General features: G+C 34.7%; 1 protein-coding gene across 1 annotated transcript in view; it reads left to right on the top strand.

The window, feature by feature from the left end:
• The window catches only part of Apoltp (Apolipoprotein lipid transfer particle), a 143,952-nt gene that overhangs the window by 102,846 nt on the left and 14,305 nt on the right, over positions 1-26,801 (top strand). Inside the window, exons 26-45 of the mRNA XM_066299449.1 lie at positions 2,572-2,727; positions 2,780-3,018; positions 3,400-3,712; positions 3,862-3,998; positions 9,976-10,212; positions 10,272-10,470; positions 10,635-10,837; positions 10,892-11,041; positions 11,145-11,319; positions 14,633-14,848; positions 18,769-19,014; positions 19,108-19,332; positions 21,112-21,441; positions 21,503-21,668; positions 21,772-21,953; positions 22,786-22,940; positions 25,045-25,279; positions 25,336-25,621; positions 25,727-26,138; positions 26,192-26,303. Coding sequence (XP_066155546.1) covers positions 2,572-2,727; positions 2,780-3,018; positions 3,400-3,712; positions 3,862-3,998; positions 9,976-10,212; positions 10,272-10,470; positions 10,635-10,837; positions 10,892-11,041; positions 11,145-11,319; positions 14,633-14,848; positions 18,769-19,014; positions 19,108-19,332; positions 21,112-21,441; positions 21,503-21,668; positions 21,772-21,953; positions 22,786-22,940; positions 25,045-25,279; positions 25,336-25,621; positions 25,727-26,138; positions 26,192-26,303 — 4,374 coding nt within the window. The remainder of the gene's footprint in view (positions 1-2,571; positions 2,728-2,779; positions 3,019-3,399; positions 3,713-3,861; positions 3,999-9,975; positions 10,213-10,271; positions 10,471-10,634; positions 10,838-10,891; positions 11,042-11,144; positions 11,320-14,632; positions 14,849-18,768; positions 19,015-19,107; positions 19,333-21,111; positions 21,442-21,502; positions 21,669-21,771; positions 21,954-22,785; positions 22,941-25,044; positions 25,280-25,335; positions 25,622-25,726; positions 26,139-26,191; positions 26,304-26,801) is intronic.

Below are 26,801 nucleotides of genomic sequence, written 5' to 3'. Positions count from 1 at the left end.
CCCCTGGCCACTTCTTAATTGGCACAAATCCCACTTCCTACCCAGAAAAGGACGTAACTCATATCAACGAGCATAGGCTTTCCCTTTGGCAGAGGTATGTCCAAATTCAACAGGTCTTCTGGAAGCGCTGGTCAGTTGATTACTTAAATCGACTCCAGAATCGCCCAAAATGGGCTAAAACTGCCAAAAACGTCCAAGTAGGTGACCTCGTGCTCATCAGGGAAGATGACGCCCCCCCTTTGCATTGGCCTCTAGCCAGGGTCATTCAAGTCATGCCGGGATCCGACGGAGTCGTTCGAGTGGTCAGGCTTAGAACTCAAAAAAATGAGCTCACTAGGCCGATAACGAAAATCTCTCCCCTACCTGAACTCTCGTTCCCAGAGGGGGTTCCTTGCGATCAATAGGCCTCGTCTCCCACCATGATGACTTCGCCACCTCTCCTCAAAACCTCCCTTCATGAAAAGCACGTATGGCAAGGAGCCGCTCTCCTTATACCTAAATTTTTGATCCCGTTTTCGCCGAAAGCTCCAACGCCGGGGGGCAGTATGTTGGAAAAACTCCAACATAAAAATCGCTCTCACGTATTGCCCTAACATCTGGGTAATAAATCTGGTAAAGAGAGAAACCAGAAACAAAAGCTTGACATACCACTGGGTGCCAAACCATGGGTACCGCGCTAATCACCTCTCATCTGGTGCACATTCACCCTGATTTATGAAGTGCAAATCGCCCAAACACATTAAGGGCAGCAGTAAATTAGGATGAAATGTGGCAACACACGCGCAAGTGGACATGAACCAGAGGGTGTTAGCGATAAGGTAATGGTGTGAAAGCATCAAGGTGGCGACTTTCTCATGAAATCGTGGGAACCCAAACTCGGGAACCTGCGTCCTCTGCGGGAAGGGGCACGAACTTCTCTTGGAGCAAAAACCAGAACCGTTTTTCATCCCGTCGCGAAAACAACAAACCTCTCTAGCTCTCGTTGCCATAAAACCCCACACACGGGCAATATTGTTAATAAGTTAGTCACAACTCACCCTGTAATTCGTAATTCAACTAGTCTGTCATTAAATTCAAGGTAACTTGTGTAACCGAGTATATCATTTCTCGAATCTTTGGAACCCCATTACTTTATGACGGTAGCCCGTCTGGTCCTTCGAATCAACTAAGAAACCTCACCAGCGTATTTCGATTCCCCTGTGGGTGCCTAGTGAGGCAGTCACTACTGTTAGGCAGGAACTCAGGAAGCCCCTGGCCTAAACAAATTCTTTAAACGTATGGTGTAGCTTTCGTCTTCAAAAGCTACTTCTGTAGAAACAGGAATTGCCCATAAGTAAAAAATTTTTTTTGGACTTTCGGAAGCCTTGAAAACCGGCAATACCTGTAAACTTCTCTGTTCTGTATATCCAGATATCTACACATATAGATTTTGTGTGGCTACTAGTTCGTTCAGTAATTTGCTACAGTTGAAATATGGAGTGTTCAGAAGGCAATTTTTTTTGCCGCTTAATGACGTCGAGAACTGTCTATAGCCTGTGAGTTGGGGAGCTTAGAAATCTAAAACATTTAACTCTTGACCCTTAACAAATTTGAAAAAAGTGTGTGACATTCTCTATCGATTCTGGAAGTGGCTCTAAAATAAATTTACTGTAGCATTAGCAGCATTACTGGATATGCTCGCTGTTTCTTCAAAGTGATGAAAAGGAAGAAGTAGAAATTAAAATTTCCTGCCACCTTATATTCTCGCAATTTATACTTTTTTGACATGTGTTGCAGTTATTCACAAATTCTGATTTTACCAAAAGCAACGTTAATGTCACTGATTTTTATAAAAGTAATTTCCGGCAGAACTGTAATTCATAAAAATTGTCAAAAATGGAAAATTGAGAAAATGTTATGAGACGAAAAATTTTAATTTTCGTTTCAAAAATTGGACAAAATTTTAAGCGGCTTAATCCAATGAGGATTGTTTTTCAAAATTACCCAGTATATAGTTTTTAGATGCTCTAAACGAAAAGTGTTCACGACTTTTCAGAGAACTCGTCATTGAATCGAGAGTAATCTCTTTTGATTTGCAAGGTATTGTGAAAGTTAAATGCTTTTTTCCATATTGTATATTACGTTAAAACCAGAAAATTCGCTGTTGTTAACACAGGTTGTTTGATATTATGTCAGGTTTCATTCTATTTATAAATTTCTCTTATGTAAAAAGCAACGGTAAATTTAATTTGGTCTTATTGGTATACTTGCGGCTATAGTTGTTTGCCTGGTTGCCTAATTGTTTTTTTTCCATGATACATAAATGCTTAAATCCTGAAAAGGCCCTTATTATACACAGTCAATCATTATTGAGCTTGTTTATTGAACTTTGACTGAGGTTAGAAAATAAGCCAATCCAGCTTTGAAAAGAATTTTCTTGCTTTTGTCAATATATTCTACGTAGGAAAGGAGAAGGTACAAAGCCGACTGAAGTCGATATGACAAAGTATAATAAGCGTGAAGCCTTTTTTGAATTTATTTCTGAAAATAAATTTCCTTTAAAGCAGCAACTGTAAATTATGTTCGTTTTAGATTGACGAGGGATGGGCCTGTCTTACATCAGACTTTTATTTGTTAACTCCAGTAATAACCATTCCGCAGTCACTTTTGCGAGTTACTAAATTAACTTCTCCTTCGGATAATTATGTCGAAGTGAATCTTAAAGTGCCGGAGAAATTGTCGTCGGAGGTATTAACTATAAGTTCTATAAACGTATATCTTTAAACGTATTTATGTGCAGATACAATTCAAAACTTCTTGGCTTTGGAAAACTATAAGGGAGTTTAAGAGCACATTGCAGCTGGAAACTCCCTTTACTGGCCTCGAAAACACTAAAGCTGGCGTAAATTTCTTATCTGTGGACGTACGAACAACTTTGTGGGGATACCTCCATCTCAAACCGATTGAGGCAGAAATGAACTCGACTTTTGAGGACAATTTGCTTAACAGCAATTCAGTGATTAAATTTAACGAGGATGTGTAAGTTTTGCGAATGAAAAAAGGAAGGATAAATATTCCGGACGTTTTTAAAATCTTCTTTCGAATTCCCAAAGGTTTAATTTTTAGGTAATTTGCTAAAATAAAACTCCCCTGGTAATTTGTTTGAGCTAAAAAGCCATTAAGAGCGTCCAGTTAGTTAGAAAGATACGAATCTTTATATCTGACTCGAGCTTTTTATATGGACACTAATCGCTTGTGTGCTAAAAGGTGTTCTTTGCCACCCCGGACCTTTGAAACAAAGGGTTTAATAAGGCCAATGGGTTTATATGTATTCTTCTATAAACGTCCGGGAAATTTAACCGTTTCGTGTCGGTCAGCAATTAGAGGGTATTTCATAACGTGTTCATATGGTATTTTTAGATATCCAGTAAATATAAATTGCAAGATCCTGGCTCCGGCTCAAAACCGGCGTGAGCTTAATGGAACTTTATTACTGAGAGATAAAGTATTCAGAATAAATGGGAACGCAAACCTTATAGGAAGTTTACCAGCAAAAGTTTTAATCACTTTTACCCCGCAAGATAATAGCGTTCCTTTGACTTTTCAATACAATCTTGAAACAACTCTAAGAGGCTATGGATTAGTTGGTTCTCTAAGTTATTCGAACAGATTGACCCATTTTAGCGGCAATGCCACGGCGAACGATAAATTTAACTGGGAAATTAATTTACAGGTAATTAAACCAACTGAAACTTTTACTCATTCACCAACATCTTTCCTTTATTTCCTCCAACTTTAACCATAATTTTACTCTTATTTCAAAATTTTAAACTTAATTGCTCTTCGTCTACAATGATTCAAAACTTGCAGTATTACTTTTAGGTCGATCCACCGAATCTCTCTCAAAGGGCTTCTATCCATGCCACCGCTAAGTCGAAAGATAATACAGCTAGTTTGGAGATAGAGGGTCGTACTAATTTTCCCAAATTGCAGAATCCTATTTTGGCTCTAAATTACAGGTAAAGTTTGTTTGAAGATAGAAAAAAAAAATCAATGTCGCCGGTATGACGGGTGCAAAAATTGCTATTGTTTCGCTCTGCTCTATTGAAATGATATTTCCATATCTGGGGTGCGTATGCAAATTTTTTAATTATTTTTCCATTTGATAACAATTGAAGATAAATGTTCTTATGAATTTTAACTACCAATTTCACTTAGATTTCAATTAATTTTTTCTTCCTTTTGGGTCGCGGGAAAATTGTAGTATGAATATGTACAATCATACTGAAGAAATTCGTAAAATTGATTTCAAAGCGACGAGACGTCTTGTTTTATAAAGCAAATTGGGTGCGTTCTCGTGGAAAACGCTAAATCATTTACGTGATGATTTTGGACAGGCTATTATTGTTCAAAACGAATTTGCTTTTCACGTAAAGGCTTAATATATTAGTCCCCGGAGAACCGCCAAAAAGGCATTTTAAATTGTGCCTATTGCGGTGATAAATCAAATTTACTTGCCATTCATTTGACGGCTTGAAATTATTTAAAAATTCTACTTTTATCAAATATCTACAACAATAAGTGAAACTATCGACGGCTTTCTTCTAGCAATATAACGAGAGACGAATATGTACGTCCTATACGTTTGAGGCGGATCGTTTCCATTCTTCTATTTGTCGGGATTAATGTCTCATGTGCCATTGTCAGTTAAAACTAACTGAGAATAATGTTTACACTTTATTAGGGGCTTATTAAGGGATCGGACGAAAAACCTTTGTTAACGTTTCAGCGATAAATCTGCCATTGTCTTCAGAATCTAGGAAAAATGAATAGAGAAACAAAAACCAACAGGTCGCTAAAATGTATGAAAGGTGAACATCTACAATACAGGGTGTTAGTACGGTTCATAACTTCGGGAGCGTATTCTACGGCTAAAACAATGGTAATTTTGTTAGGTAAACTATTCAAAAATGCTTCGTTGCGGAAATACAGGGTGTGAAAATTCTTTCAAAACTACAATTTTTTAAATATTTCCGAAACTGCTTGAGACATTTTAACGAAATGTTGCGAGATTTGAGAGTTAGCAACGATGCGTATTTTACGCTAAAAACAGCGGCTATTGCGTGACCAGTGGCGTGCGGGCAGGATAATTGCTGGATATTTTAAAGGAAAAATGTGCTACGCCACTGTTGTTTGCCAATATTTTGTTCCTTTTTTAATTATGCGTTCGATTTGGAAGAAAAAAGGTCTCTCGACTTTTTTTCGTAGGACGCGCCGTTTTCGAGAAAATATCATTGTAGCAAAATTTTTTCATTCTTTTTTATTGTTTTTAAGAGAAGAAATACTCGTATGAAGATATGAATTTTTTTGTTGTGCGCTTGCCTGTTTTATTAAAATTTGATTAAAATGTCTCAAGTAGTTTCGAAAATATTAAAAAAATTGTAATTTTTTAAAGAATCTCTCACACCCTGTATTTCCGCAACGAAGCATTTTTGGGATACAGTTTATATAACAAAATTACCTTTATTTTAGCTGTAGAATACGCTCCCGAAGTTCAGTAACGTACTTAGGAAACACTCTGTATATGAAACACTACGAAATTCCTCTTTTCAATGGCCGAGGAATGACAATTTTTTCATTTTATGTGAGCTTTATTGGGTGCATCAAAACACTGGCCAAGGCATAATTCAGTTATTTTTAACGGACTCTGATGAACGAAAAACCAAATAAAATAATATTTTTAGATTGCCAATTAACGTCAAAGTTGATACTTTTCAATTTCTTCAGCTTCAGGTGGCAACTTCAGATTTTCGAATAGAACTCCATATGTTTCCATATTTTTTGATGGAAACATTTTTATGAATTTAACGATATATGATAAGTTAATGTTAAAACAATTTTATATTGAAAAAAGTGAAAAAAATTATTTCTTTTGATACCAACCCGTTGGCTTGAATATTACACAAAGAATTTTTTTCTCCATTTGACAACGTCTTATCGCAAGTGATACCTGATAATTGTCACTAATAGCATCACTAATAATTATGTTTATTGCCCTAAAGAATTAATTTACAATAATCATACTTGTGGCACAACTGCTCATAGAAAACTATGAGGAAAAATGATGCGATTCCAACAGTTAAGGCGGCTTTATTTTGTCTCTTCTCGCTGGGTATCATATGGGCGTTACAGGATGAGATGGAATGAAGTACAGATTATCACAGAATAACGCAGATGGCCCTATAATGATACAGATGGTTACATATCTTATAGCGTCCAAATTTAGGATACAGATCGCTACGTAACTCACATTGTTGACATTTTTCATTTTTTATTCAGTTAAAAATTGGTTTAACATTAACTTGTCGGACATCATTAAATTCAGAAAAATATTATTTTATTTCGTGTTTAGTTCATCAAAATCCCTTCAAAAATAACCAAATTACAGTGTCGTTCATTTTTTTTGAGATACTCTGTATCATCTGTCGTCATCTGAAAGGGTTGTTTTGAGGTAAGTAGTTAGTACTTGTTCATACGCTCTTATGCTTTCATTTTCTGGGTTTAACGTAATTTTTAATGTAGATTTTGTGTTCCTTCATTATTTTTTATTGGTCTAAAGATTGCGCCAATAGAAACTTTCTCACATTCGCAATGAATACTTAAGATGAAATTTTTTGAGCGTTCATTTTGGTTTTGTGCTTTTGCCTTTCTAAGTTTTAAGCGTGGTGTGCTTTCTCTCCTAAAATCCAAAAACCTCCTTAATTCTGAAATTATTTCTTAACGGTTCGATTTGATTCGGTATATCTGCTACCGTATAGTGTCAAAATAAGTCTGTAATAGGTTTTTATTGATTTTACCCCACTGTAGGCTGTTCGGAATTGTGAGAACATTTGTCTCTAAAATTACTAGGATTAAATGTTTTCATACAAAACGTTTTTTATGTATGTCGTGTCGACATTGTAATTTTAGTCATTGTATATTGATTTTGCCCGATTATATAGACATTTTTCAATCCCCTTTTTTACCATGATTGGATGGTCGGAGTTACAATTCAATTAATAGTTTATGTGAATTGGTTTATGGTAAACACTTAATTTGAGCCTTTGTAAATAGGTTTTTATTAAAATATTTGAGAAAGGAGCTTTTTTATTTTGCTCTTTCACAACTGAAAATTTTATATTAGGATTTTTCAAATTTAAATAATTGAAAAAATTACTCAAGTGTTTTTTTTATCAAACTCATACATTAAAGAAAAACCTCATGAACATATGTCGACAAGGCAAAAGATTTAAAATTATAATTTTAAGCGCAATTGTATTAATAATTTTCTTCTTTTTTGCTGATAATAATCATTTTGATATTAAAAGTAAAACATTCTAATAGAAACTATTATTACTTCAATTATGTTTATGTTAAGTTTAGGGCGTTCTCCAAAGTTGACGTCACTCGTAAGTTTATATTTAAGTTAAAGTATTTTAACAAACTTGGAAAAATTAATAAACAGTTCCAATTTGGGATGCATAAAAAACTAAATAAACATGTAAAATTATGACTAACACAGAAAGTGGAACAAAAAATTAGGTATATTGATCAAATAACACTCAGTTGCCTTAAAATAAATTTCTTGGAGTGCTTTTGGCGTATAACTTGTATCGAAAAATGTGTCATTCCTCTGAAATTGAGAACAGGAACTTCAGAATTTTTCACATAATTTAAATATTCAGTTCTCATACATTGTAGCTTACCGATGATTTCCATTTTTTACATTTTTTTCCAAGATGCCGAACACGGTAACAGATGAGTCAAAAAAGCTTTGTCAAGAATCTTCCTCCGAGCCCTGAGCAAATGGTGAATGCAATCTCAGTTAGTTTTAATTGAGAATAGTAAGCAATTCTAGCTCTGTAACAATTCTTATTGTAGAAAGTAATGAGAGATATTACGCTTTCATACTCTTTCCCATGCAAATTTTCTTTTGCTAATAGATCCTGCGTATTTTATAGTATTTTACTTTAATGTTTTAAATTGATTGGACTGACAGCAGTCTGCACTTGGACATGATTTTTCCTTGTGACCCCCCGAATACAAATAGGGCATTGTGCCTTATTGATTGCTGCCTAATATATTCAGTACCTCTGCGAACCTGACCACCTCTCTAATTGACGTGGTATGTAGGTTCTCATGTCTTGTGACCTTGTTACCGCTCTGCGAAGCAAATCACAATTTTATTGCTAGGTATGGGGGATATTCCTTGTACTGGTTCATATTCCATCAACGGGGAATCTAATGTTCTTCTAGCAAAGGTGTCGGCGTTCCTCCAGTCTATTTTGAAGTCAAAAAGTAAAAATACGAGGGCGTTAATGGCCACATGGCTTTCGAAATATATATTGATTTTTTACCCTTATAAATACACTTTTATTGCCTGTATTTTAGTTTGGAATAATGTGATAAATTTCTCCGATATAGACCTTCTCCCTCCGTTTCTTGATACACTTGTGCGCTATTATTGGTATAGAAATCATCCGAGTATCTGCTTATTATCTGGTAGTTGGGGTTCTATCATCCATAATCTCCACTTCTCTTTGTCTTGTGATGTCACTGTCTTGAATCCGGGCAGTACCTTATTTGCTTCTCGTTCGTGGAATTCAGAGATTAATTGATGTTCGGAGCCAGGTTTTGACTGCCAATTCTACAGATTTCGTGATTTAGTAGCCGCTTTGTCTAGCCCTAAGCGGAAGGATTTTGAAAGCTTCGTGCTTGAAGTACTCATCTAGCAGCTTTTCCATACTCTCGAACTATAGTGACATGGGCTTACAAGTCGACGTATTTTTGGCTTTTGCGTGTTACGTCCAATTTCCTGATCATAAGTAAGTCTTAAATTCAATTATTTGGAAGAAAATTTCAAGCTAAAATTACCCCGAGAAGTCTTGGCAATGACGATGTAAATTTTCGTTGTCAGAACAGATGCCCGGATTATTTTTTTGGAGTTTTCTTAGTTCCCCGTTTTGACTTCGAATGGCGACACGAGTCAGTGTCTTCATTTATAATAAGACTGTCAGAAAAGTGGCAGTTTGCTAGTCGTCTACCGTCGAGCTTCCAAATGAAGTATAGGACCTCTCTGGGTGTTTGATCGATCCTAGTTCCTTTTCTTGTTACCTGGAAATGATTTTAAAGATTTCAGCACCTATGAGTAGGTTTTCAATCTCTTCACATAAATTTCTCGAGGATTTCGCTTTGGCATTCTTCATTTTTTTTTTAATTTTAGTCCATTAGTTTTCGCCTCTACGAAAATCAGTTGTCACGGATGTTAAAATGATTGAACAGTCGTCTAACTTCCTTTTCTCATTTCTCCAGAAAGGAGTGCCAGCAAGGCACCTGACTGGTGTTTTTCATGTTTAATATACAGTTCCCTTCAGAGTTTCGTCGTGTGGCTGTTTATAATTCTACATTGCCCGCTGTATGTTGTCGGGACCGCCAAAGGAGGATAGAGTCCAGGAGAGTCTGAAGTAAACTTTTGAAGCTCTGCCAGTTTGATTCTAGAATTTGTAGCCCGGTTCGTGACCCTGGGATCTCTGCCTTGAAATTATGCATAGAGAAGAAAGTAAGACCAGAAGTTACTCTCAACCTAGTACCTGTCGCAATCTTGTCGGGGCCGTCAAAAGGGCTGGCATTAGAGTCCAGAAAAGCCCTTGTACCCTTATCAATTCGTGACTCTGAGATCTCCATCAAAGTAACTAACTGGGAAGATAATAAGACTATAAGTCACCCTTGGCCTATTGCCTGTCTCAGCGTTGGGAATAATTTCCAATTGCGCACATTTTTTGGTGAAATAAGGTTATTCCCGTGTATTTGTGCCCACAGACTTTCGAGATAGCGACGATTGAAAAAATCCAATTTTTCCTTTTCGAACCGAAATTTTCTCTGCATTTTTGTATTGTGTCATATCTAACATCACATTGTGGATTTCCACACACATTTCTGGTTTTGAATGATTTCTAGGGATGAAAATGTGACAAAAAAGCTGATAGGCGCGTTCGCCATTTCCGAAATAAAAGGAACAGCTGACTTTGATCTAACATGGCTGTATTTGGAAAATATAGCGTTAAAGGCTATTGGAAATTATAAGAATCCTCAATACTCCAGTACAACCACTATGGAGGTGTTTTATAAAAATCCTGAGAAAAATTTTAAGGACCTGCTCGCTGGCGGGGATGTAAAAGTTGATAAACTGTGGGAGTAAGTATAATGTCGACTCTTCACTGCTGTTGCAGCAATTGTAAACAATGATGTTTTAGGGCAGGGGCCAATGCTTCGCTGAAGCTTCCAGCGAAAAACAACATAAGTTTCGAAGGGTACTTAAAAATCCCCAACGAATTTAAAGAAACGCATAGTCTGTTTGCGAAATTACTTTACAGCGAAGGGCTGAAGTTTATCGATTATATGCTTAAGTACCGGAGCAGCCAACCGCTACGGAAATACGGGCTATTGGGGGAGGTAAATATATTTGTACTTCCATGCATCAAACAAATTTGGAAAAGAAGAAAAGCAATTTGGGATCCCGTTGCTCTCAGCCAGACAAATCATAACAACGTGAAAGTTACAAATTTCTGTCAATTCCTCAAGCTTTTTGCCGCCTCTTTATTAAATCCATATTTTAGGTCTCGCTGGAAAACAAACCAAATATTTCTGGGAATGCTGTAATTGAATGGGACGGAGAGGAATATCACAATAACGCCAATTTAAAGAGACTGGAAAAGTCCTTTGATCTTCTATATAAATTGAAAACCCCTAAGTATCGAAATAGGCAATTGTTTGTTGCGGAGGTTACTTATAACGGCATTAACGAACACCATAACATAACGTAAGCAGCAATTTCGAATATGTAAATTCATATCGTGAAATCTTTTTATTGCAGATGCAAAACGTTTTATCCTGAAGATGTATCGCTAGCGTATGGCACAATAGATTATGTAGAGCTAGCAAATATGTTTGGTATGCTAAACGTATCAGTTGCCCATAAATCGCTTAATTTCACCGGAGCTGATTTTAAATTCACAACCAACAGGTAGGAGCGTTATTTACGGTAATTGCTCATTACCCGGATTCGCAACCGGAAGAATTAATGTATTTTAAAATATGGAGAATACTGATAAGGAGCTTTTCTTTAGCCATTCTCACAATCGATACATCAAAGTATTTTGGGCCAATGACAGCGCACTTTTAGACAGCAAATGCGACATAAAAACCGGCAATACCATTTCAGAGAAGCACTATAAAGGAGACCTGCTTGTGGAATTGCCCTTAGCTACGAGGCATATTGGAGTTCTCGATTATGAATATGACGTAAGAGTTTCATGAAGTATTTTTATGCGAAATCGATTGGGAGATATGACGAAATTGACATTTAAGAGTTTTTGCCGCGCTTTGTCTTTTTTCGTCTCATTTTAAACGAAGAGCGAAAGGTCATTGATTTGTAATTTGATTGCTTCGAACGTCCCATTTAACATAAAAGGACACACAGCCAGATTTTGAGCATTCATGACTAACAATGTTTTAATGAAATTGTTACGGAGACTGCGCGGGAAGTGCTCGCGTTAACCAGAAGATCTGTTCTAAACTGTTCGCTGAATGAAACTAAACTTTAGTGCCAAATTTAAACCTGCGAAATCCTAAAATCGAGTTTTTTTAATTCGAACAATCTCAGGGAGGCTAATGATACTGTTAAATGGAACATTAGGTTATTTTTTACGGCTAAAATATCGAAATTTGTTTCAATTATTCAATCATCTACTGCATGGAAGGAAAACCGCTTTTACGTCTCCACAGGACGCTGGGAAAGAATCGAATGTGCACACGTGATGTAATTCAAAATTGTATTAGGATCCTTATTTTAACCTATGCACTTTCAGAGAAAATAAGAACTTTATAATCAAAGTGAAAAAATCTTTTATTGGACTAATATACAGGGTGAGTCGGGAGGATCGTGCCAAACTTCAGCAGCGTGTTGTACATGAAAAATAAATGTAAAAAAACTCAAATGTTATTATCCGATTTTCATTTGTTTACAAGTTATAGGGTAAATAAAATTAAAACATAAAGGTTAAGCAACATTTAGACGAAACGTTTCCTGGACGTTGGATTGGTCGTGGTGGCCCTATTAGTTGGCCTCCAAGGTCTCCAGACCTCACACCACTAGACTATTGTTTGTGTGGGGTTGGTTTAAAACTGAAGTGTCCAGAGTAAAAGTGGACACTCAAGATGCACCAATTCAACGCATTAGAAATGCTGCAGCTGCCATTAAAGAAAGACATGAAACAATCAGGAGCGCAACGAATGCTCTTCATAGACGAAGCCGAAAATGTTTAGAAGTTAATGGAAATATTTTTGAACATTTACTATGATATGAAAACGTTAATTTATGGAATTTCTTATGAAATTTATAAATTTTTAAAATTTTATGTTTTAATTTTATTTACGCTATAACTTGTAAACAAACGAAAATCGGATAACAACATTTGAGTTCTTTTACATTTATTTTTCATGTACAACACGCTCCTGAAGTTTGGCACGATCCTCCCGACTCACCCTGTATAACTAATTCTAGGAAATATATTATTAATTCGGATAACCATTCAATTTTTACCAATCATGTCTTCCAAATGCCCTCTATCAACTTCAACGTGCTGTTGAATTCTAAGTTCAAAATGTTGCATTACCCGGTGAGACAAAGCTATATCCTGATCTTGCCCCAGGAAAGAAAAATTCATTAATCGTGTTAAGATTTCAATTAATTATCAAAATGAGTAGTTCTGAAACAATTATTTTCTTAATTGTTTTCCCTGTTTGTTCGTTATTGGCATGAAAATTTTCGCAAACTATTTATCAAGAAACTCCACAGTCCGAAAGTCGTTGTTTGGTGAGTTGTAGTAAAAATTCTAGGGCTAAAAGAGTTGATGGGAAGTGAAACTGCAAGAGTAGATTGAGATTTGCTTCACCCGGTGATGCAAAATTTTGAGCTAAAAATTCAAAATTTTTTTGAAGTTGATGGAGGGCATTTAGAAGATATGATTTTTAAAAACTTCATAGTTATCTAAATAAACAATAAGTCTCTTGGAACTAGCTATATTTTAGTTCAATAAGAGATAATGTTACTTTGATTAGAAAGTTCTCATTTGACTTTTAAAGTACATTTCCTAATATGGTAACTGTGTAAAATCTAAAGTACAGATTTCTAACTATCGAACTGTGCTAAAATTATTCGAAGCTTGGGATTTGCCAATGTTATTTTTGGTAAGCTACTTTGGGGAATAAGCATTGCGCATAAGATATATTAATAATAGATCTTGAAAACTGCTTAACTAGCCCATTTCTACTAAGGGGTTCCATTAAAAAAAAGAATAAAATTTGGACTATCAGATAATGTCGTAATCGCTCAAAAAGCTCATCTCCACTAAGAGTTACAATTTTGCAAAAATTATAAGTAATTTCTGTTATTTTCATTGATTTTAACGTCTAGTAGTGCATTAAGGAAAATTAAAACTGCATATTTGAATAAGTCAAGATCGTACGATTCAAAGGAGAACAATTTTTTCAAATAACTAGCAGTTATTTCATTGGAAATTGCACCTAAATATACACCGAAGGACATTAAAATTCTGAATTTTATCTTCTGAAGAAGAAACACTGGGTTATTGAAATGTGCATCACTCTAGCTGATTTTTATTAAAAACTGTAATTTTTAAAAATTTGCGAAAACTCCAAATTGCAGGTGAATTGCTGTATTTTGGACTTAAAAATGGACTGCGGGTCGTTACAAGTGCGCATTTCATATGAAACAACATTTTACCACTGAAAGTAGAGATCACGCTCTGCCCTCAAAATTAATCGGTCAAGTGATCCTTTTGTCCCGAGAGTTAGAAATTTCCGAAATACTTAAATGTTTCGCAGCATAAATTTTATTTGATTTTTTAATTGAAACTGGATATTTAATTATTTTTTTTTAATAATAATTAAAATAAGTGATTGTGTATTATCGCAGAAAGTCATTCCAGTAATTCATCTTTAGCGCAAGGTACATTTTTCAAAAAATTGCAAGTAGGGAGAGCATTTTCCCACGTATCTGAAAGTTATTGAAGGACGTCAAAAGGGCACATTTGATACATACCCAAGTTGAACAATTTAAAGTAGAGACTTCGATTTGTCGATCTGGAACTCAACATCAGTCGAATAGCTCGTCTCTATTAAAACATTTTTTTGAAAATTTACAATTGATCGGCTCTGCATATTTGTATCTCAAAGAATTATTAAGTAAATTTGAAACTGTACATTTCTTCTAAATCAAGATTTTTGCCGGTCAAAATTTAAAGTTTTTCCTAATTTTTTATTTTATTAAATTTCTAGAAATTTATTGCTCTATATGGTACCATGGGAAATTTTGAGCTTTGCATCGTTTTTTCGCGCTTAAGTAATTTTTCCCCTTGTCTCTCATTAAGGTTAAAATATCCAGTAAATTCTTCTAGAAATTAGCCTTGCCTGAGATTTAGTACCAAAAAGTTACTATTGATTTAGTTGGCAGTTTAGGGCTGGCAAAAACTTTTAAATCTTCGAATGGGTCTCCAATAACTAAAAAACAAATGTTAATGAATGAGTTTTACAGAAAAAGGCAGAGCTCAGCACGGGTAGAGCCACAGTGCATTATAACAAAGAAAACGTACTCGAAGGAAAGTATAATTGCCTGTCGAAATCACAGGCGGGTGTCGGACTTGATAGGATCCACATGGAACTATTGAACAGGAAAATCCCCATCGGAGCCGACTATGTGCACAGACACGAGAGCGGTACACCAAGGGATGGTTACAACGCTCCAGTTCTGGTGGGTGCATCAAATAAATCAGTTGCTCCTATAAAATCCTTTGTAATCTATTGATCGCCTCGTATTACCACTCTCAGTCATTCCAAACTTCTCGTGATATTAAATCATTTTCAATACAGTTTTTTGCGAGGACGCAAACAGCGGCGCACCCCAACCCCCATAAAAAACGACAAATTTACAAGTGCTGACAAGATAATTTTGCTCTGATAACTTGGGTAATGATATATCTATATCCGTGCATACAGAGGAAAGCGCTATTGATTTAAACTTTGGTATATATCCGGGGGTGATGAATGTGTTCACAGCGTTAGGCTCTCCATTCGTTTATGTGAAATATGAGCCAGTCGAGAAAAACAAACGGTCACTGGACACAACTCATAAACACGCCGTAGCTTGTGGCAGATTGCAATTTCCCCAAACCATGTCACAGATATTATTATATATATATACATTTTTTTGAACTTTTTTGGGGTTCTTAGCACTGGAAGAATAATTCAAATGAGAATAAATCAATGAAGAAATAGTGATAATAAACAGAGCGCACTAAATGACAAATATTCATAGCGGTGTTGCATATTAATAGAGTATATTTGTTATATATAGTGGTAGTGTAAATGAGCTTTTAGTTATTTAACAGCGAACTCCATTCATTTTGAGTGGGTGTAGTAATGAAAACACCGTTTCAAGGTAGTTAGAGTCCGACATATGCCTAACTTATATCTTCTCCCAATAAGCCTGAAGTTCGAATTTGGAATGTTGTTAGTTTGTCTATCATGCCGCCACACGAATAAATTCATCAGTTTCCGCTTTTGAGCTAATAATGCATCCATTTTACGCGGGTAAATAATAGCGGCGTTTTTGTTACGCCTTATTTAAAACCAAGCAAGTTGGCGAAATAAAATTTAAAAAATTATTTACAATCCATTTAAAATCTTTTTATTAATGCATTCGACAAAAGTCTTTATTTAATGTTCGTTACTTCCATGCGATTTGGAATATTTTTGCCCATATGGTGGTGCCGTCCTTATTTTACATTAATTGCACGCGCTGAAATACGTCCATTTTCCACGCTGTTTTTATCCTTTTTTCCTTCAAGGTTTGATAATGATTTTGGACAAGGTAGAAATTTGTTTTTTGCCATGATTTAATTAACTGCAGTGGAAATCAGATTGTTATTGCATATGATACAAACATTTACAGCGGCTATATTTATTACTTTGTAGAACACGCCAAGGGTTCACCGGTTCGATTTCCTATTAGACCGTAGATTTTGACTGATCTGTTTGAGAGCGTCCAAGCTCCTTTGGTACCGTTATGGACGTGGCGCATTAATTTCGGTTTGGTTAAAGTCATTTGTGGTGTACAATGACGATAATAACAAAACATTTTGTTTGCTTTTGGTTTATGGGAAATCAAGTTACTGTTTTTTTTATAAAACGGTTTTAAAAGACTTCTCGCAGGCATTTGTGCTTTATATTTTCTAATTGCACCAAACTTGCATTTGAACTTCAGCGATTGGTTTACTAATGCAGCGCTGGTGAATGAATTATAAATGATTATATTCCTTTGGCTGCTCCATATTGGTTTGGTAACCGTTTCAACACAAAAATTTTCCAGTGGTGCTCCTGGAATAATTGTGGATTTTCCTAAATATGGACAAGCATCAAACATGGACAAGCAACAATTATATCTGAAGGCAGCATCATATCGGCATAAAAAAATGTTTTTGCCGTATTTTCCCGGTTGATTAAGTGTGTGCATTGTGAAGGGGCATTTCCATTTGTAATTTAGAGTACAGTTTATAAATCGTCTCTGAATTCTTTCATGTACGCTAAAATTTTCACTTTCTTCGATAATTTTTAGTGCGGGCATCATCAAATCATAATGCATTCGTTAAAAAGTAACATCTTGTTGTGCTCAATGTTATATGACATATTGAAAATAATTTCAGAAGAAAGATGATTATCTTTTAACACAGCTTGAAGTATAAAAAGTCCGAATAAAGCTTTCGATTCAGTCATAAAAGTTGCAGCTGTGCTTGCATTGACGACTGTATATTTAACTTGGAACTAGAATATCTTTCTATTTTTACGAATTCGAATTCCAGACAGAATATCGTCTGAAAAAATAACCCAAATGCATGTGCGGGATAGCTAGCATTTTTGGCGATAGCTGAAGATCCTGGTTTTATGTAAACAACATTTCTTTGTGGGGTTTATCATTTTCCTTTTCCCCCTGGATTATTAGACCATTTATAATAGCATTTATAAAACCAGGTGAATTATTTTCTTGTGCATCGTAAAAGGTTTTCTTCCTTCTTGAGCCACATGGATTAGGTGGTATTATCTTTTTTTTTATAACCCCACGAATCTTGCAAATTCTTCTATTTCGTCTGAAATACAATACTTGTCGGTAAGACTATCATTGTTAAAATAAACCGGGTTCAGATTAGTTCAGGTTCATTTCCGCATTACTAACTCTGGCTCAGGTCACTAAAATCACTGGCGTTAATAACTTTAAATACTCGTCATTTAATATTTATTTGGAACTTTGAAGTTTTTTTGCCGTCAAATTGTACTACAATTAGTTGAAAAAAAAGAGAAAAATAATATTTTAAAACTATTAAAAATTACACGTAGAAGTCACAAAAGGTAATATAAATATGAGTTATTTGCAAAAATCACTAAAGCCCGACTTCTTCGAAATTTGCTCACAAATCAAGGTTCTGTCACAAACCGGTGTTATTTACATTCATATTTTACGTTATTTATTAATGAAATAAAATGCTGTCTCAAGCACTCGTAGGTTAATGTTCTTGTGTTAACAAATATATGAAAACTTTCATTCCCCGTAACGCTGTTATCGTAATGCATTAGATTGATTAAGGACACGAGTTTTAAAATGTTCAAAAATTGTCCTCCATTTTGTTCTCTTCCACAACTGGGTTAGCTTCCATGTTGCAGAAATCTTTCGTTGTTTTACAGGGTGCTTGAAAAGGATTTTAGACAATTTTCAGTAGATAGTTGCTGGGAACATTTGGATAGAAAAGTCTGATGAACATGTATCCTAGTCAGCATCGGCACTCAAATTGTATAGGGACTGTTTGTAGTTGCAATATTCACTGATGATTGCATTCATCACCATGCGTCAATATTTCCATTGAATTAACTGAAAAACAATTTTGATTTTACTAAAAGCCTTTGACGTATCATTTTTTTTAATATCCAATAGTAAATTGGCACCAGTGCCAATAATGGAATTTAAAATATAAAAAAATCTTCCTATTACGTGAGTTCTTTAAATTTTGTCAGATTTGCAACGTATTATGTTAACAGTGTATGACGTAAAAAGTTTTTGTGAAAAAAGACATCTAACCGTCTAAATAGAGATACACTAAGTGTCAAATTAAAAAAATGATTAAAATCGTTTTTTTTTTATTTATCTATTGGAATCTTGTCGGTCCATAAGCAAAACAAGTGTCAAAATAATCAAGTACTGCTCTGTGCCAAGTATAACCCTGGATCAAAGTTTATGAAATTGCAAAAGGGGCGAAGGAAACGTACCAGCTATTTTTTCTGTCGAAGTTGTATTTAAGAAGAATTTCGACTACTCGGTGTTACCAACAGCAAATGATGTAGAAATAAAAGTTTTACGTCTTACAAGGGATAATCCTAATTAAATGTTATTTCCAGTAAAATCTCAAGTGAACTCCGTCCAATAGCTGAAAGCAATATTGAAAACAATGATTACTCATCGGAAAAATTTTATATACACTAAATTTTATTATATTTACAAGACTGGTCTTTTTTTGCACGATTACTTTATCTTGATGACGAGTTTTTCAATTGCGTTTATCTACCTTGAAAACAGGTTAAGAAACAGTACTATCCTGTGACTAATATTATAAATTTTCGACTTAGGACAATAAACATCTGCACCTTTATCATCTCCACAACCGGTCCAAGTTTAATTTGACTGGAGAAATTAACGTAGAAACACATCAAGACGGGCAAGCCTACATTGTGACCGCCACGCATTTGAATAGAACAGTCACCCTTTCTGCAGACTATTCCATTCAACCTCAAGAATATAAACAGCATTCAAGACTAGAACTTAGCCCGGAAATTTGGATTGAATACGACTTCAACCTTATTAATAAAACCACGGTAAGTAAGCCTTGGTTATGATCCATCAAGTCCCTTTCGGATGTGTTATTTATCGTACCGGCAGAGATATACTAATTTCTTTAATCATTTCAGGATAACACATTTGATGTTGAGATGTTCATTGTTAACATTTCATACCCTCGACGGAATATCAGTGCACAGGCTTTGTACAATATTAGCGATTCTGTTGTTCTGACTGATATATTGCTGATGTGGAATAAGGACAGCAAATCCGTTGAGGCGGTATTGGACTGGAGACAAATTGACCTGCACAGGAAAGAGATGAAACTTTTATTTAAACATCCTTCTTTTCAAAAAGTATGTAGCTACCGACACGGGAAAAATTATTATATTTTTTCTTGAATTTTTTTGTCGGATAAATATAACCACAGGTTGTTGGAACAGCAGGGATTTCCACCTCTGCTAAATTAAAACTAAATGAGAATAACTGTTCGCCATTTATTAAGCGGTCAAAACCATATTTTACTTTTCAATAACAAATTTGACACCGTCTTTTCGGGACTTCCGAAAGATTAATTAAAAATGTTAATTGGTTTTTATAATGGTTTTAAACCTCAGAATTGGATTTTTGAGCGACCGAAGGATGCGAGAGATTACAACCAGATTTTATCAAAAGAGTCAATTGGATGGCTCTAATTTTTGGCCCTTTTGTCCGTGAAAGTGATTGTCACTATCAAAGTTTACGTTGCCCCGTCTATCAAATAAACAAAAACAATGAATACATTTATTATTGAAAGTGAAAAATAAGTTGAAATGTCTATTTTAGTTATTTAAAAAAAGCGACAGGAAAATACCTCAACTATCGAATTAAATTAATACGCAATAAACAAAATTTAAATGGGACACATAAAAAATATTTCGTGGAAAGCCATTTTGGTAATTCTATATACAAAACGTGTTGAACATTTTGAGCCGATTGTAGTCAAGCATAACCAAGCAGATCTATTCTCTCATTAGTAATAAACTTACTGTTAGAGTAGTTTTTAGGACAGAACAATTGTTCCGTTCCAGAACCAGAAAAAAAAACTGAAAAAATGTTGTATATAAAATCCCTCCTAAATGTAATAAATTAAAAACGATAATTAAATCGACGACGAAAAAACGATAAAAAAGACTTAGAACAGGGGTAAGAGTTTCATAGTTTTTATAATTTTTTATGTAAAAATACAAGAGACGTTTTCTACCAGGAAATAAGTCCAACAACAATAATCATTGTAGCACGAGTTCGAAAAGCTCCATTTTGTCCTTTAAAACTATTTTGTCAGCTTTATCTCCTGTCACAACATTGAACGAAACGATACCTTTGTTGTCACATAACCACCATCAAAGATAAGTTGAAATTGCTTAAGCACGTGTTAGCACAGACAAATTGGAACACTTTACTGCAAACTTCCTATAATATACATATAAACATCAATATTTTGTAGATAGTTTGCGCTTTATTGAAAAAGGATGGGAGCAATGATATTATTGCTAATAAAAAATAATGGAAGCCATTAAATAATGTTTTTTTTTTTTACATTAGGAGTATAGTCTAAAAGCTAGTAAATTAATATTGATCTATTAGTGTAGAACTGATCCATTTACACTCGAAAAATAATAGAACTTAGGGGTTAAGCTATCATTTTACCGATACCTATCACATTTCACAACTTATTTTTCCTATTTCATAGTGAAACTGTCACTCTAAATTTTCCCTAAAATCTAGTCTAATGCGTTCGTTTTAAGACTTTCTATTATCCCTTAGTGGTAATAATACCGTCCCACACACCAGTTGGTAATATTTTTAACTTGTATGTGGCCGGTTATTTCTAAAAAGCGGAAAATGGTCGATGTGCAGAACTTGTATTTGAAATTTCATCCAATTCGAGTCCCAAACCTTTGGTAATAATCAAAATAAACCAATCGTCCGGCGATTTTTGTCATGCAAAATATTATATTTGAAAGTGTCCTGCGTTCGATTGGACGGAAACATGTCCCGCAAGATATTTTACCACCGGCAAATATCAAGGGAAACATTTTAATTAGAAGTACCACCAATTTGATGCAAATTGTATGAACCTATTGATATTCTAGGACGTGTCCATATTGACAAACTACGGCTATCAAAATTCCTCATTAGACGGTCATATTACGATCGATTACTCAACCGATCCAGAGCGAATAGTGATTTTCGGAGCTCGGGTTGAGGATAAATCAAAAGAGACGACATACAATTATTCCTACAATATTTGGGCCGAACACAATACTACGAATTTATATTTGAATTGCTTCGGACATGTTCATTGGAGTCCTTCGAAATGTGGAACAGAACACATTTCAGATTACAGAAGGTCATACTTGTCATTATCTCGGTCTGTGGCTTTGGCAAAAGTGGACTTTGACTTGAAAGATTTTGCAGTCAAGGTATTATCAAAGCAGCAATGCCGCTACGTCAGTTAGCCCCCGTTATATTTCATTTTTTTAGAAAGAAGATATCATTGGGAAGTCCAATTTTTGGATTCGATTCGATGGGGCGTTCCCGCTGTATACGGCAAATATGACCACGGCCCACGGTCAAAACCACACTTCTGGGATATTTTACGTAAATTTCAAAGAGAGGTTGCTTTACGCTAATGTCAACTTAACGAAAGGTGAATTCAACCTCCGTTATTTTACGACACAAATTTCAATATATAATTCTTCGCATGTGATTATTTATTGTTTTATTAAATTTGTTGTATGTCTTTTTTGCAGAAGGAAGCCAAAGTTTGCACACTTACGGTGTAATCCCCGATGCCAGAAGCGCATCGTTTGAAATTTGGCGAGATTACGAAGACAAGCGTCTAACTGATGTGTCCTACTATCTTAAACTCAATCACTCCAGATTAATAATGTCCAAGCTAAAGTGGCGCCCAGAGCTGATAAGCGATGTTCAGGTTTGTTTTTGTCAAATTGAGCCAAGCTGTATTGCAGGGAAAATGACGTAGACGTAGTTTCAATACTGAAATTCAGTTCGTCAATAAATTGGGAAGATCTGACTGCGCCTACAGTTAAAAATCGGCAAAAATGAGATTTTACTTAATTTTGTTTAATAGAGCTGTACAGATATCGGATGTAGATCTGTCGATGGATTAGTCTACAGTTAGCAACTGTCTTTGGGAGTTCGCGATAATTGCGCCCCCTTTGTGGTACTTTTTTATACATACACGACAGAATTCAGAAATGTAATTCTACCCTTGATTCTGCATTTGGTCTCGGACTAAAATACGAATTTGCTTTATATGTCAGAGTGCTCCTTAGTGTCTGGTGTTGCCATGTACGTTAAGGAAGGATTTTCTCGGGAATAACACCTCAGAATTACGCTTCAAATTTAAGCAAAGAAGAAATAAATTGAGTGGTTTTTGCTTATTCAGGTTGGTTCAGGCTAATATTCCAACTTTGAGTTTTATTATCTAACGACGGTTTCACCTTTCAGACATAAATTTAAGTAATGCACGTGTTCTGCATACCAAGACTATCCAAATATTGCATAAACAAGTCAATATATCCCCGTTTGCTATATAAACAAACCAAATGCAACTCCGGTGTTTTCAGCTTCATGTTCCGGTTTGACAAATAAAGCTTTCCTCCATATAAGAAAAATTGGAACTCGAAATTAAACATTTATATGCGAATTATCGTTTTATGATTTTTTTTTTTTCGTTGATCTTGAATTACAAATATGCGAGCTCAGCAGAGTTCAGTGACACAAGTATTTTTTTATTTTAGAACGGAATTCGCTCTAAAGCGCTTCAGCTGTATTTCGAAGGGTTAGATCAAATAAACAATACCCGGCAGTATGTTAAAGCAGAGACTATGGATGCTATTGATGGAATTTGGCAAGACGCAAAACCCATGGTATTTGAATATTTGGTTGCTTTACGGTAAGTTTTGATAAATATACGAAATGAAAAATCTTCCCCCTCCCCCTGAATTTTAGCTCGCTTGCACCGCGTTGGTAATGACACAATAAATAATAAAAATAAAATAAGTTTTATGAAAAAACATATTAGAAAACTCGTTTCCCTAATGGCTTTGGTGTATACTATGGAATTAATATGAAAATTTTAGCATAATTTGCCAATTGTGTAGCTATTTATTAAGCACTTTTGTGCACTTGACCAAAAAATAAAGCTCGATTGAGATACCCATTATTGTTATTCTAAGGGGAGAAGAAAGTAACATTTTTTTAAATGACTTGAGAAGTGGCAAAATGTAGTATATAAATCTCTTCCCCATATAGGATATTTTCAGAAAAATGTTGAAGTTTTTAACGTGCTATTTTGCAGTTTAACCACTGATTTGTATACTATATTAAACCTATCCCAGCATATAAATGGTAATCTGAACGCTCTTGAAAGTGAAATAAAAACCAAACCCAGAAATAACCACGTATCTACTCTATTTCTACTTTTTCCATAGTGTCATATTGCTGGTATGTGTCCAGAAATGATTTGGTTGGGGTAATATCGAAATATTTATGCAGGCTCATTCTACGAAGTGTTGTAGAAAAACTTTAGTATGCAGAGTAATGAAACTTTGTTGAAACTATACCTGATATACCATATTATGTATAACACAATTGATATATTTGTTATTATAAGTTCTACGAAAGTTCTTGAATTAGCACAGCTCTGAATTAGGAAAGTTGTGCGAAATTGTGTTTTGAAGGCAGATTTTAACAAATTGGAGAAAAATTTAAAAATTTTAAAGGTTTATAACAATTTTTCAAAATCCAAAAATGCTTTACAAGAAATTGTGGGAAGTTTTAGTTATGAAATTATATTTTTTCAAAAATCTTTTTAGAATTTTTCAAAAACCATAATTTAAGTTGAAAATCAAGAGAAACTCTTTCATTCGCAGGAATTATGTCTTTAATCCTTGTCTAGAATTTGGTGAATTTCGGGGAATTTTATCGAAGTTTTATCAGTTTGGAGGAATTGGTCAAATAGAAATTTCCTCCTAAATTTTTAGTAAAATACTAGAATTTCTCAAATATATTCGACGTTCAATTGTAGACATATTGTTACGAGTGTTTTATAGAAAATCGAAAGTTGAAATATCAGCGGTCGTATTACGGAAATATTGCAATATTCAAATTGGCGATAGTTACTAAATATTAGGTACATTTGTAAAACTTGAAAAATCTGAAATGGTACTTAAATAATCTATAGATATTTGTAAAGCTTAACAAATTCAAATTTGTTTTAAGTTTGAATGCAATTTCAGTTACGCAACAGTTTTATGATGTTTCATTTACTCTCTTTTAAGTGCGTTTAGATGTCTAAAATTTTTTCCTTCTATACAGTATTAATTAGGATTCAACCATTTTGTCCAAAATATGCCAACATTGATAAAATCTTATAAAATTCGAATACATGGCTTATCGTTACATAAAATTGAAACATCTATGACTTATTAAACCGATTGAGGTTGAGAGTTTTCAAATTTATACGAACACTAAAAATACATACTCACATGCATGAGGTCTCAATAGACCTTGGTGGTATCGTCGAATTAATATAGGCTTAATTATGGAAGTTTCAAGGATAATATTTATATAAATTTAACAACTTATTTAATTTGTCAAAACCAGACTAATTTGCAAAATTATTCGGGTGTATTACCGCGCATTAAAATAACCTGATTTATCCCATTATAAACTTTTGAGTCTTTTGCTAAACAGGTTTATTTAAACGAAATACGACTGACCCAAAATGCCTTAAAAAGTCATCTGAAAGCGATTTCTCTTTTACCATCACCTGAATTCTAGCTGACGAAGGTTAGACACGTCACTGCCTTCGGCTGATGTGATTTGGCCGTTTAATTTACGTTACGTTTGTTCCCCTTGTGCAGTAACAAGAAATGCTTTGAACTTAAAGCCACTCCCCGGGGTATAAAGCGATGAATTTGTTCACATTCTGCCATTCCTAATGTAAATTTTAACTCGAAATCTCATTTGATCTTAGTTTTAATTGTTCATTTCAGAAATCTCACGGTAATAGAGGAGGATCTGGGACATTTAAAAGACTTCTTGAACACTTCATATTATAACAACGAATTTTATATTAAAGATATTTGCTCTATTATCATTACCATGGTTGATGACCTCTCCATTAAAACACATTTGCAATCATTGCCCAAGATTTTCCAGGAATTGTGGACTGCAATGGGCGCTTCTGGAAAAAATATTAAAGAGAGCTTCAAATTTGTAATTGAGAAGGTTAATTAATTTTTTTTGTGTAATCTACGTGTATATTACTAATTTTTTTATTTTAGATAAAGTTGTATTACACCAATACAACTGAGTTTATTCACGATCTAATTAATGGAGATCCGGTGAAGCATTTGTCGAACATTTTGGAAAAACTAGTGGATAGATACGACGATTATATTAAGAACGTGCATGTGTCAGCATTGCATTATATTGAGAAAATATGGATTGAGACTTACGATATTATTGTCGATAATTTCCATCAGATCTTGGCAGCATTAGAGCCAAGTTTCATTAAATTTATTCATTACGCGGAAACCATCGTTTGGACAACCGGGAAAGAGTTTTTGGGTAAGTTCCTCACTTATAGAGCTGGAAAGGCTTCGAACATTAATCAAAATTTTTATTCATGTGTCGCTACTGACAGCAAACAAATATTCCCTTTTCTGATTTCAGATTTCTTATACATCCGCAAGAACAAAATCATCGAATCGGCATATTTTATGGAATTTACGAAATTTTCGCGAGATGTCGATAGATTTTACAAAGATATCACCGGAAATAACACCGTAGAAGCCATTTATAAATACGGTAATATCGTTTGGAATTTCGTAAACGAAAAGTACATTAATCATGCTCCCTTCGGCAAGGAACTGAAGGCGGTGATATCAGAAATCATAGTAGAATTGAAGCAACTTGGTGATGTACCATCTATTAAATATGCACTCGATAAATGCGACGAAATTTCCAATGATATTAAGTATTATTACAAATATTTTCAAGTCGAATATCGGGCCCATCGGTTTATTAAGTTCTTGTATCGGAAACTTTCTGAAATGACAGTGACAGCTTTGGAATTGGAAAACAGGTTCGAACTCGTCCTATAACAAACATTTTTAATATATTTTATGTGGGTTTCAGACAAAGGGAAGCCAAAACCAATTTTTTGTATGATCCAAACGATGGGCTTATGTTCTTACAACAAAAGCTCCCTATGTCATGGCACGGCTTCAACGAAACACCCGAATTCCAGGTGAAAAACACTATAAATTACTAGATACTTTCCTTTTTTGAGCCATAAGTCAAAAGAACTTGAGAAAGAGGAAAGTATCATATTTCTTTAAAAGAGGGTTAATCGGATAGAATGGTAACAAATACAACCAAAGAATTCACCGTTTAACGATATTCCCTGAAACTTGACCATCTCAATTCAATTTCCAACGGTTTATGTTACATGATAGCCCGCAGTTGCATTTGAGAATAAATTCAACCCTCTTCGTGTCAGTTTAAGCTTAATGCTTTGTATTTGGAGTGATGTTTATTTATGAGTCCCGAAAAAGAAAATAATCGGAAAACTTACTTCCAAATCAATTGGAAGAAAGTGATTTTTATCGGAGTTTTTAAGTCTTTATTGATTTAAGAGTTTTGCAGTATTTCAGGCTGTTTCTCTTGTGAGAGAATAAAAAATGGACCCTTTCCGTTTGGGCCCCTAAAGGGAAATCCGAGAATTGTTCAAGGGCGAATGCGCGGT

This window comes from Euwallacea fornicatus, chromosome 33, assembly GCF_040115645.1.
Source record: "Euwallacea fornicatus isolate EFF26 chromosome 33, ASM4011564v1, whole genome shotgun sequence".
Lineage (NCBI taxonomy): Eukaryota > Metazoa > Arthropoda > Insecta > Coleoptera > Curculionidae > Euwallacea > Euwallacea fornicatus.
This window is presented reverse-complemented; position numbering and strand designations above follow the sequence as displayed.